Source organism: Berghia stephanieae, chromosome 3 (genome assembly GCF_034508935.2).
Source record: "Berghia stephanieae isolate SIO BIC M18660-M18661 chromosome 3, UCSD_Bste_1.3, whole genome shotgun sequence".
Classification (NCBI taxonomy): Eukaryota; Metazoa; Mollusca; class Gastropoda; order Nudibranchia; family Aeolidiidae; genus Berghia; species Berghia stephanieae.
The window spans coordinates 85,300,692-85,313,191 of record NC_088362.1 but is presented as its reverse complement, the minus strand read 5'-3'; the positions used below and the strand labels follow the sequence as shown (position 1 = coordinate 85,313,191).

Sequence of the window (12,500 nt, the reverse complement as noted above, 5' to 3'; positions counted from 1 at the left end):
GCCACTCCCACGCCTCGTTCTGAAAAAAGTCCGCGAAATTAAAGGGGAGGCAAGAGAAAATCAGCTGATCGTTAAAATAGTAACAGAAAAGTGGAGGTGCTCGGCAATGAATGCAAGAAAGACATTTAAAACGCCGTAAAATGTTTAAAAATCACTTAATGTTATACGAGTAATTACCATCCATAACAACCTGTCAAATTCACATATGTAAGATGCCAAGCCAAAATTAATAATAAAATAATAAAGAACACGATTGACCGTTGACTACACATGCATACGAGTACCAGAAATATTTTGTAAACAATGTAACACAATATAATGTGTAAGTTTCAAAGCAAATGCAACCACAAATAACATCAAAGAACAATGTGGGACTACTGTTTTAATTTCATAAAACCAAACGCATATTTTCTGCCCCGATATTGAACGTGTAGTTAGTATGTATCGTACAAACAAACATTCGTTTAGACAGGTAGTCGGGATTCTAGCGCCAGTTTTATTTGGGCAACCGTGATTGGGATTTCACTCAATGCACTTATATTATTATTATTATTATTATTATTATTATTATTATTATTATTATTATTATTATTATTATTATTATTATTATTATTATTATTATTATTATTATTATTATTATTATATTATAATAATAATAATAATAATAATAATAATAATAATAATAATAATAATAATAATAATAATAATAATAATAATAATAATAATAATAATAATAATAATAATAAGCAGTTGAAAGCAGTCTTTGGTGTATAAGTGCATATGTACATTATTTCTTATAATAAATGCTTCAAAACAAAACAAAACAAAACTAAAAAAATAAAAATAAAGAATAAATGAATAAAAATATCTATTTGGGCATTTACTTACATTAATAGTCTTGAAAATCACAATCACAATCCATGAAAATTAAATATCCCATAAACCGAAGAAGACATGAATTTAATCCAAAATCCAACACAGGAATGTAATTTAATAGGAGACAGATATCCTATTAAAACTATAGCATTACTTGCAAACAACAATACCCCACTCTGCGTTTAACGGGCTTGTGGCCGTCACATTGTAAATTGTGACCGCATTAGGGTAATCGGTGTCCTAAAGACTGACATACTGACATACAATCAATGAGAACTATAAAGAATCCATTCTAGAATTCAACTACAAACTGAAAAGCATGATAAATATCACTCTATCAAATAATTTTCTTTGCACAGGTTCACTCACACTCTCCTTTATTGCAAAACATTGATAAGTGAGAAAAAGTTTGTATTTCAATTATAAACTTAATCACATAATCTAAATGATGGAGAATAAAAACAGCTAATTATAAAAAATTCACAGATCAAGTTATCTATTTGAACTCCGCATATTTAGCTTAATTACTCAATGACCATAAATTTTTTAAAACTGCATTGTTTCATTTAAACAAGACCATGACGCTTATGCCTGGACCGGGTATTCACAACTTCTGCATTTGCATTCCACTTTTGAATCGAATTAATCTCTATCTTGTCCGTTTATTTGCAAAGTTTCTGCACTTTATAAATAAGACCATAACGCTTATGTCTGGACCGGGTATTCACAACTTCTGCATTTGCATTCCACTTTCGAATCGAATTAATCTCTATCTTATCCGTTTATTTGCAAAGTTTCTGCACTTTATAAATAAGACCATAACGCTTATGTCTGGACTGGGTATTCGCAAATTTTCCTATTGTGTTCCACTTTTCGAATCGAAATAACATCTAGTCTATCCGTTTATTTGCAAAGTTTCTGCACTTTATAAATAAGACCATAACGCTTATGTCTGGACCGGGCATTCGCAAATTCTGCTTATGTGTTCCACTTTTCGAATCGAATTAATCTCTATTTTATCCGTTTATTTGCAAAGATTCTGCACTTTATAAATAAGACCATAACGCTTATGTCTGGACTGGGTATTCGCAAATTTTCCTATTGTGTTCCACTTTTCGAATCGAAATAACATCTAGTCTATCCGTTTATTTGCAAAGTTTCTGCACTTTATAAATAAGACCATAACGCTTATGTCTGGACCGGCATTCGCAAATTCTGCTTATGTGTTCCACTTTTCGAATCGAATTAATCTCTATTTTATCCGTTTATTTGAAAAGATTCTGCACTTTATAAATAAGACCATAACGCTTATGTTTGGACTGGGTATTCGCCAATTTTCCTATTGTGTTCCACTTTTCGAATGGAAATAACATCTAATCTATCCGTTTATTTGCAAAGTTTCTGCACTTTATAAATAAGACCATAACGCTTATGTCTGGACCGGGCATTCGCAAATTCTGCTTATGTGTTCCACTTTTCGAATCGAATTAATCTCTATTTTATCCGTTTATTTGCAAAGATTCTGCACTTTATAAATAAGACCATAACGCTTATGTCTGGACTGGGTATTCGCCAATTTTCCTATTGTGTTCCACTTTTCGAATCGAAATAACATCTAGTCTATCCGTTTATTTGCAAAGTTTCTGCATTTTATAAATAAGACCACGACACTTATGTGTTAGATTGTTCGCAAATTCTGCCTTTGTGTTCCACTGTTCGATTAGAATTAATCTCTATTTTATCCGTTTATTTGAAAAGATTCTGCACTTTATAAATAAGACCATAACGCTTATGTCTGGACTGGGTATTCGCAAATTTTCCTATTGTGTTCCACTTTTCGAATCGAAATAACATCTAGTCTATCCGTTTATTTGCAAAGTTTCTGCACTTTATAAATAAGACCATAACGCTTATGTCTGGACCGGCATTCGCAAATTCTGCTTATGTGTTCCACTTTTCGAATCGAATTAATCTCTATTTTATCCGTTTATTTGAAAAGATTCTGCACTTTATAAATAAGACCATAACGCTTATGTTTGGACTGGGTATTCGCCAATTTTCCTATTGTGTTCCACTTTTCGAATGGAAATAACATCTAATCTATCCGTTTATTTGCAAAGTTTCTGCACTTATAAATAAGACCATAACGCTTATGTCTGGACCGGGCATTCGCAAATTCTGCTTATGTGTTCCACTTTTCGAATCGAATTAATCTCTATTTTATCCGTTTATTTGCAAAGATTCTGCACTTTATAAATAAGACCATAACGCTTATGTCTGGACTGCGTATTCGCAAATTTTCCTATTGTGTTCCACTTTTCGAATCGAAATAACATCTAGTCTATCCGTTTATTTGCAAAGTTTCTGCATTTTATAAATAAGACCACGACACTTATGTGTTAGATTGTTCGCAAATTCTGCCTTTGTGTTCCACTGTTCGATTAGAATTAATCTCTATTTTATCCGTTTATTTGAAAAGATTCTGCACTTTATAAATAAGACCATAACGCTTATGTCTGGACTGGGTATTCGCCAATTTTCCTATTGTGTTCCACTTTTCGAATCGAAATAACATCTAGTCTATCCGTTTATTTGCAAAGTTTCTGCACTTTATAAATAAGACCATAACGCTTATGTCTGGACCGGGCATTCGCAAATTCTGCTTATGTGTTCCACTTTTCGAATCGAATTAATCTCTATTTTATCCTTTTATTTGCAAAGATTCTGCACTTTATAAATAAGACCATAACGCTTATGTCTGGACTGGGTATTCGCAAATTTTCCTATTGTGTTCCACTTTTCGAATCGAAATAACATCTAGTCTATCCGTTTATTTGCAAAGTTTCTGCATTTTATAAATAAGACCACGACACTTATGTGTTAGATTGTTCGCAAATTCTGCCTTTGTGTTCCACTGTTCGATTAGAATTAATCTCTATTTTATCCGTTTATTTGAAAAGATTCTGCATTTTATAAATAATAATAATTGTTCAAAATTTTACCTCACACCCGATATTACAAGTACAAGTGAGCCAAGTGATGAAGATTGTCAAACAGTGTGACAGATGAAATAGGAAGAGAGAGAGAGAGAGAGAGAGAGAGAGAGAGAGAGAGAGAGAGAGAGAGAGAGAGAGAGAGAGGATGAGAGAGAGATTCGTTTTTTGTTCAAAATTTCTCTCTCTCTCTCTCTCTCTCTCTCTCTCTCTCTCTCTCTCTCTCTCTCTCTCTCTCTCTCTCATATTGCACAAGGTTGTACTATTTATCAAGAACAGCCAAGGTGGCAACCCAGTCTCTGTATAAACTAAGCAAGATGGCAACAGGGACCTCGCTCCTTATCCAATGCCGAAGCTTTAATTTGAGTCAAACGGTTTGGTTAAAAAAAAACACCCAAAATAAGTTCGTGTGTGATGGAAGTTGAAGTCGGCTTATTATAAAATCGTTTATGGTCTGTTTGGATTACCCTTTTTAAATAGAAAAGGTGAATATACGAGGGCTCTTGAAAAATGCCCATTGCTCAGCAACCAGTGAAGATTTTTTAATTCTGTAAACGACATGATATTCCTTATTTCCTTACGAATATTCCCAGAAATTATGAAGTGCATCATTTTGCACAATGAATTTCGAGACGATTTTAAAGATGGCGGCCCACCTTGAAACTTGGTCAAAGGAGGAAATCAGAGCTGTCATACGTTTTTTGAACGCCAAAAGTCTGAATCCTACCGAAATTCATAAAGAACTTCAGAGTGTATATGGTGAGCATGTTATAAGCCGTACACAAGTCTATCACTGGTGTAATTTGTTTGAAGCCGGCCATTCCGACTTGACAGACAGGGAAGGGAGAGGGCGTTCGATAACTGCGACGTCAGAAGACAATGTGAAGCGAGTTGATGAGCTTATTCGTCAAGACAGGAGGTTGCAAGTTCATGAAATCGCAAGCAGTCTTGAAATTTTGGAAACTTCTGCCCATAGAATTGTATTTGATGAACTTGGCTACAGAAAAGTCAGTGTAAGATGGGTTCCTAAGCAATTGACAGACAATCATAAAGAACAAAGATTGGACATCTGCAGGGAACTTTTGAGAAGAAGCAAGAGCTCACGCAGGGTTCACGGGCATACTGCCAACGCCGGCGGAGACTTTCTAGGGTACGATGTGACTTTTCTTGACAGCATAGTCACCGGTGATGAGACTTGGTTGCACCATTGCACCCCAAAAACAAAGCAAGATTCGATGACATGGAAACATCCATCCTCACCTGTCGCGAAGAAATTCAAAGTCATGCGGTCAGCAAAGAAAATAATGGGAACTGTTTTCTGGGACAGTCGTGGTGTTATTCTGTTCGAAACCTTACAACCTGGAGAAACAATCAATGCTGCAATGTACTGCCAAACTCTTGACAAGCTTAGGGAGGCCATTCGCAGAAAGCCCCAGGGCAGTTGACCAACGGGGTCATTTTGCAACACGACAACGCTACACCCCACACAGCACGAGTGACGCAAGGTTGGCTAGAGAAATATGGATGGGAGATTTTGCCACACCCACCACACAGTCCAGACCTCGCACCATCTGATTATCACCTCTTTGGGCCACTGAAACGTGAGCTGACAGGAAAGCGCTTTGATGTCGATGAAGAGCTTGTTGACCATGTGCGGAAATGGCTACAAAACCTTGACGGAAATTTCTTCCGAGAGGGTATCTATTCCATGGTGCGGCGTTGGCAGAAGTGTGTCGACAGACTTGGCTGTTACGTAGAGAAATGAAGGACGAGTCAAGGTATGAACACGTGCAAGAATTTTGTTGATAGCATAAAAAACGCGGATTTTACTGGCATTTTTCGGTTAATTATGAAAGAGCCCTCGTAACATAAACTTGAAGAATAGGCAAGCTAAATGAAAATTAAATTGACTGATTAAATGAGTACGCGAGGCTGAGTTGCGAACGACTACTGGGTTCCGACATTCCGATCCCAGTGTCATTCATGTTCACCGTACCGTGTTACTGTCTACACACTACACTGCATTGTTAGTGACTGGTCATGTCTTTTTTGTTTGTATGTTTTACGCAAGCTTAATAAAAATTAAATTGACTGATTAAATGAATACGTGAGGCAGAGTTGCGAACGACTCATGGGTTCCGACATTCCGACCCCAATGTCAGTGTCAGTCATGTTCACCGTACTGTGTTACTGTCTACACACTACACGGCATTGTTAGTGACTGGTCATGCCTTTTTTGTTTGTATGTTTCTTTTAATATGGGTCAATTTACAAAGAATAATAATAGAAATGTTCAAAACAAAAACTAGATTCACTATTACGTGCCTGTAATGAAGTGCTTTCCACAAACCGTGAGCGAGAATGATGGTGGAGGTAATGGCAACCATGTGGGTTTGTTATTGCTTCCTGCCTCCGTCAACCCACGCATCCAGTTGCGTAACCCACGCTGAATCTGACCAGTAGTCATACCTGCTGGTTACCAAAGCATAAAAACAATAATTTGTGTAGTGGTCTCGTCAAGAAGATGTCGAATTTTACCAATATTTCTTAAGTGATGAAATCAAGATTGTCAGGCTTTTGTCGTGTGATTCTTCACTGAAGCATCAGATTCAAAGAATGAGCGAAGATTTCTTATAGTTGCAGTTTGATCTATCTTCAAATTTGAGTCGCCTATGTCAATACTATCAAAATTTATTTTTTTCCTTTATTTGTTGGTGCCAATCAATAAAAGTTCTGTCTTAGAATCATTTAATTTTAGTTTATTTTCTAACATCCAATTCTTAATTGCTAAACAACAATTTTCAATACTGTATTTATTTTCAATGTCTGTTCTTGTCCTGGATGAAAAGCGGAATATAGTTGCACTTTTACTTTTCTTGTCTGATGAATATTTAAACGAGGCGCTATCTTTCGGGATTTTCCCTAGCCTTGATTCAAAGTTAATCGACTTTTTCAACAAATATTTCTCAAGGATTATTGACTTAAATCTACAAAACTATGATGGTTAATTCTTGTTGCGGTTATAAATCAATAATCGAGCTACCAATTGTAGCGGTCGGAGTTTCCATAGATACGATCAAAGCGAGGGAAATGATAATCAGTATTTCTTATCAAATATTATCGGCATCGCTGCTTTTGTACAAATGACGAAAGTAACTTTGCAACTGTTGACTGTAAACAGTATGTTTTTATTTGCCATAAAATTTAGTTTTAAACCAATTTAGCGTTTAAAAGGGACAAGTAGTGTGAGTTTCATAAGTTTAAAGTTAACCATTATCAATGAGATAAAGATGTATGTCATAGCAACTCTTATTATTGCAAAAGTCGCAAAGAATTCCGAGAGTATTTTATTGAAAATTAAGGGGAATCTAAGTTAAACACTTGAGATTTAGACACAGTATTCCATTGAAATGGAAATGGTTCTGCGCATGGCGGAAGTCATTTTAGTTTAACAAACGAAAAGAGGGCCACGCCCGTTATGTCCATGAGGTAGCCACATTTTTAAATCAAGAATAAAATGTGCATTTGGGTCAGAAAAAAACAAGCGCTACCAAGCTCCAGTTTGAAATTCCTGTTCGAGAACTTCAAGTTCTGCCTCACTAGCTAATATTAGTCTGACCTTCTGTGCCTTAACAAACACTTAAACCTTCGGTTAAAATAGCATATAATAGCTGGCATAATAATATGATAATAAGTGAGGGGATACTCCGTATTTACATGGTGCAATGGAAAGTAAAAGGAAGTAGTAGTCCTGCTTCAAAATGGTGATGACCGTGGAGCCGTTTATCCCGGTTTCCTCAGCGTCACAATAGCATTTGCTTGCTACGCTTTTAATAGAATGTTAATCTATTGTAAAGAACTGTCTACCAGAACTAGCAGACCAAGCCATCCCATCACTGCAGGGTGGGCAGTTGGATCATGAAGACACCTCGACAAAATGAGATTGAAAACGGTCCCTATTGATTGTGAGTCGAGTGCTTTACCAATTAAGCTATCGGGACCTCATTACCAAGTAAAGCAGATAAAAGTACCTTTTTTACCTACTATTATGCGCTCTTCCGCGGCATCGTTAGTTCCCGTCACATTGGTATTCTATGAAGGAGTATAGATAAACCATCAACCCACGTCTGGTGTCAACAGGAATCACCCATGGTGTACAAGATAAACAAATTGGGATTTAAAAACCTTACACCTGGAAGAAAAACGAGAGTGCCTGAAGCGAGGCTCGAACCCGGGACATTCCAGGTCATAGAGCAATCCCTTAACACTCGGCCACCTTGCCCCGATTATATTAATATAGATTTAATGTATGCTCCAGTCGGAGTGAAGCAGGGACGGCTGGTAATAATGGGCAGGGTGGGCAAATACCAGCCTGTTTTTTCAAGTTATATGCTGTATTACCAGGTCCGAAATAATCAAATCTAAATTAGATAATTTCAAAAGTTACTACTTAAAATTGATACTTTGTACTGAAATCAATTTGTGTGTATTTTTGATAGATTGCGAATCACCATGCATCCCGTAATACATAAACCAGGATACGCTCCTGTCTTTTTATCACCCCCCCCCCCCCCAACCACTCCACTCCACTCCGCCCACATCGTCATCTCATCGTCACGTCGCCTGACGGTGATTTTGCTGTCTGGCCTCTCTAGTACTAGGTCGGGCTAATTCAAATGAGCCCACCTTATTAACCAGTGTACACTAAATAGAGATTTTGGCAAACGAACTTTTTCTTATTTATTGCCTTACTTGTGCTGGGAAGGTTCCAGTATTGAATTAAATTTATTAATTTACTAATATTATATCAATTTAGTATTAGTTTGTGTTGTTTTAATATATTTGTTTATCCATTTAAATTATTTCTTTTTTTTCCCCTCGTTTTCTTTAGTGTTTCTCAAAACTCATTTATTTAAATTGTTTTCTTATTTGTTTGTTGTTGTTGTTGTTGTTTTTTGTTGTTGTTTTTTGTTTTGTTTTTTAACAAATTAATTTGTTAATTCTTTTTTTTTTTATTATTCTTAAAGTAATTACCGCTGTATTTTTATTGCCAGACTAAATATTTTTGCAAAACAATGTGATTTTCTATTGTATTCCCTCTAATAAAACAAAACACTTTTATTCAAAAGTCACGACTAAATAAATATATAAAATACAACCACCATTTTGGTTTTCTCAACAATTGAATTAGTATACGAGAAATACTCTTCTGAGTAAGGAGATAGTTGAATTCTAAGTTATAGAGGAAATACGGAAGGGTGGGCAGATTCCGTACTTGCCCGTCCTGAAGCTAATACATACATAAGATGGTTCGCGATGAAGAGGCGGGAAGCAAGGGGTTGGTTGGGTAAGGAGCAAAGATAACACGGTAATTATTGTGACGATAGTCAAACGAATACATGAGGAGAGATTGGTAACATTATTTTGTCTTAATTATATTGTATGAAGTATTGGCGAAAGCCTAATATTAAATAAACGTTGTTTTTGTTTGTCTTATTTTGACTATGGAACTGATACTGATACTTGTCATAGCAGACCTGCCTACTTTAGATAGGAAAATAAAAATCGTAGTTTTCAGGGCTAATAAAATCGTAGATATTTTAACTACCCTTTAAAAAAATCACCGGAATTTTCGTCTGTTTTGATAGATATCAAATTTTAAAAAACGAGAAAAAATAATTGGAAACGTAATAATGATGGTGATGGTGGTATAGTGGTAGCGGTGGTGGTAGTAGTAATGATGATGGTAATATATTATTATTATTATTATTATTATTATTATTATTATTATTATATTATTATTATTATTATTATTATTATTATTATTATATTATTATATATTATTATTATTATTATTATTATTATTATTATTATTATTATTATTATTATTATTATTATTATTATCATTGTTATTATTATTGTACGTATTGGTGGTATTACTATTGTTGTATTTTTTTTTGGTGGTTATTAATGGTATCAGTTTATTGTTTGGTCCCATTTGCCATTATTTTCCACTTTCATGTATGTGGTCATCAAATTGTATGATTAATTGGCGAAAGCCTAAGATTGAATAAATTTTGTAATATCGTATGGTAACCATCATTGTCGACGACATCGTCGTTGTCATCATAATCATCATCATCATCATCATCATCATCATCATCATCATCATCATCATCATCATCATCATTAACAACAACAACAATATTAACAACAAGTACAACAATAGAAATAAAAACAATATCAACATCACCATACAATTTCCGTCATCGTCTCCACAACTATCATTCTAACCAACAGCACCACCAAAACCACTACCATAATTACCCCTCACCGCCTCGTCTTCCTCCTCCTCCTCCACCACCACCACCACCGCTACCACTATTCCAACCACTACCACCACCGGCACAATCATTCTGACCACCAAGACAGCAGTAAAAATTATGCAATTTGAGCTCTGAATGAAACTCGAGTCATATCGCTGTTGTTGCTTCTCCATGAAAACTTTAAGGTTACTACGTACTACTGAAAACCAGAAATATGTAAAAGCAATATTAATATCGCCGTTGAGGATTAAAGCATCTCTTTAATTTTTCGAGTGAAGGAAATGGACTTGTATTGTCAAGGTGTTGTCGCATTATGTCTCGTCGCTTTATTTTTAGTTGTATTCTCTTTCGTGATTCATTTTTGATTACGTTTGGAAGAATTAAAATCTACTGGTATTGTCATTTCATTGTGAATGTGATTATTGGTGGTTGAAATATTTTTTGTTTAAAGGCGAAAAAAAAAATCAAAAAAAAATTTTATTAAAAAAAAAACAAAAAAATAAAAAATAAAAAATATATCATATATATATATATATATATATATATATATATATATATATATATATATATATATATATATATATATATGACCGAATCCTCTTTGCCCAACCACTGTAAATAGGCTAGAACCGCCACTGGAGTGAAGTCTGACTTGTGCGGCTACATGGGCTAGTGGTATGACACCCGCCTTCGGACTGAGCGGTGTATTGTTGACTCCTTGGAAAAGACTCTTTACTTACCCGTACTCAGGTGTAAAATGAGTCCCTGATCGTTAGAGCGTTGTCTCTGTCCGGGAAAAAAAATGCAATATCGCCTAACAGGTGTGATGTCCTTGTCCTATGTTTTATTTTATTGCTGTTAGCTAGAGGCCCCTTGTAAAGAGCTTTGAGAACGTTTAGTGGACATAAGATCAAAAGTCGCAAGTTTATGACTTACCGATTATCAGATTATATTAACGCTGCCGAAGCAGCATACTCCTAATCCTTTTATTTCAGCACGATTTGATCATCGCTTAGCTTTATTTAGACATAGTAAATGACTTGCCAGGTCATGGTAACCTCGAGGTAAAAAAAATGAGAAATACAAAACTAAACAAAACAAAAACAACAACAACAACAACAACAACAACAACAACAAAAAACAGAGCCAAAAAGATTAGCCATAGTAAGAAACGCTGTGACCCAACAGATGGCATTGTCATGGAGGGCAATTTTTTTTTTAAACGTGACTCGTATTTGACATAAATGTCATAATAGTTGTGATGCCATATCATTGATTTCATTTAACGTTAACGGCTGTAGTTGCACAGAACACTTCACTACTATATTGGCATATCCAGGCCGATAAAAACCATGTCGGTAGTACAGGTTGTCGTTATGTCAGAACAGTTATTGCATCAAAGATGTTATTATCTATAAAATACTTATGTAGCCGAGGTCCGCTTGTACTTCCACAAGCAGAGACGCTTGGAGGGCATGAAAATTTTTTCACAAATTTTGAAATAGTTACAGATCCTTTAAAAGGTGTTTATTGGCATATCAGCACTGTTAAAATGGAATTTTACATTTGTTTTAGATTTTCGTTAACAAATATTTTTTTGCAACTGAGTATAGAAAAGTTGCGTTCCTAATTTTGATGAGAACAAAATAAATATATTTTTTCCAGCGGGAGTCATAACAAAAAACGCTACTTGACAATGCACATTGTTGTTGTTTTTTCTTTGGGGGTGGGGGGGTTGTTTTGTTTTGTTTGTTTGTTTACTTGTCTTTTCTGTTTGTTTGGGGTTTTTTTTTTTGTTGTTTTTTTTGTTTGTTGATTTCTTTTTCTTTTTCTTTTTTTTTTTCTACTTTACTTTTTCTTATTCTTCTTTTTTCTTTTTTTCTTTTTTTTTTTTTTTTTTTTGTTTGTTTTGTTTTGTTTTGGACATCAATGCGCAACTATTACGGATGATTTAACTTTCAAAAGAATTTTCGCCCTTCACTCCTCATCTTAATCCCCGTACTCTCGCATTTCTATTTTTTTTTTAGGAACACTGGTGTTGGAGTTTGTGTCTGTGTAGGTCGAGCAGGGGCAGTCATAACACCCATCATATTTTCTTTGGTGAGTAAGACAAGAAATTAGTAGTGGTAGTTTTTTAAGTGTTGTTGGTTATAGAGGAAATTGAGACTGCTGATGATTGTTGTAGTTAGGGTGGTGAAAATGATTACGGTGCTTATGACAATGAATATTATGGCGAGCAGTATCAGTAGTAACAGTAGTAGTAGTAGTAGTAGTAGTAGTAGTAGTAGTAGTAGTAGTAGTAGTA

General features: G+C 35.0%; 1 protein-coding gene across 8 annotated transcripts in view; it reads left to right on the top strand.

Annotated features, from left to right (window-relative positions):
- LOC144968686 (organic cation transporter protein-like) overlaps positions 1 to 12,500 on the top strand; it is a 55,426-nt gene that overhangs the window by 41,043 nt on the left and 1,883 nt on the right. For all 8 annotated transcript variants that reach the window (XM_078907257.1, XM_078907261.1, XM_078907256.1 and 5 more), the window contains one exon: positions 12,223 to 12,295. In XM_078907257.1, coding sequence (XP_078763383.1) covers positions 12,223 to 12,295 — 73 coding nt within the window. The remainder of the gene's footprint in view (positions 1 to 12,222; positions 12,296 to 12,500) is intronic.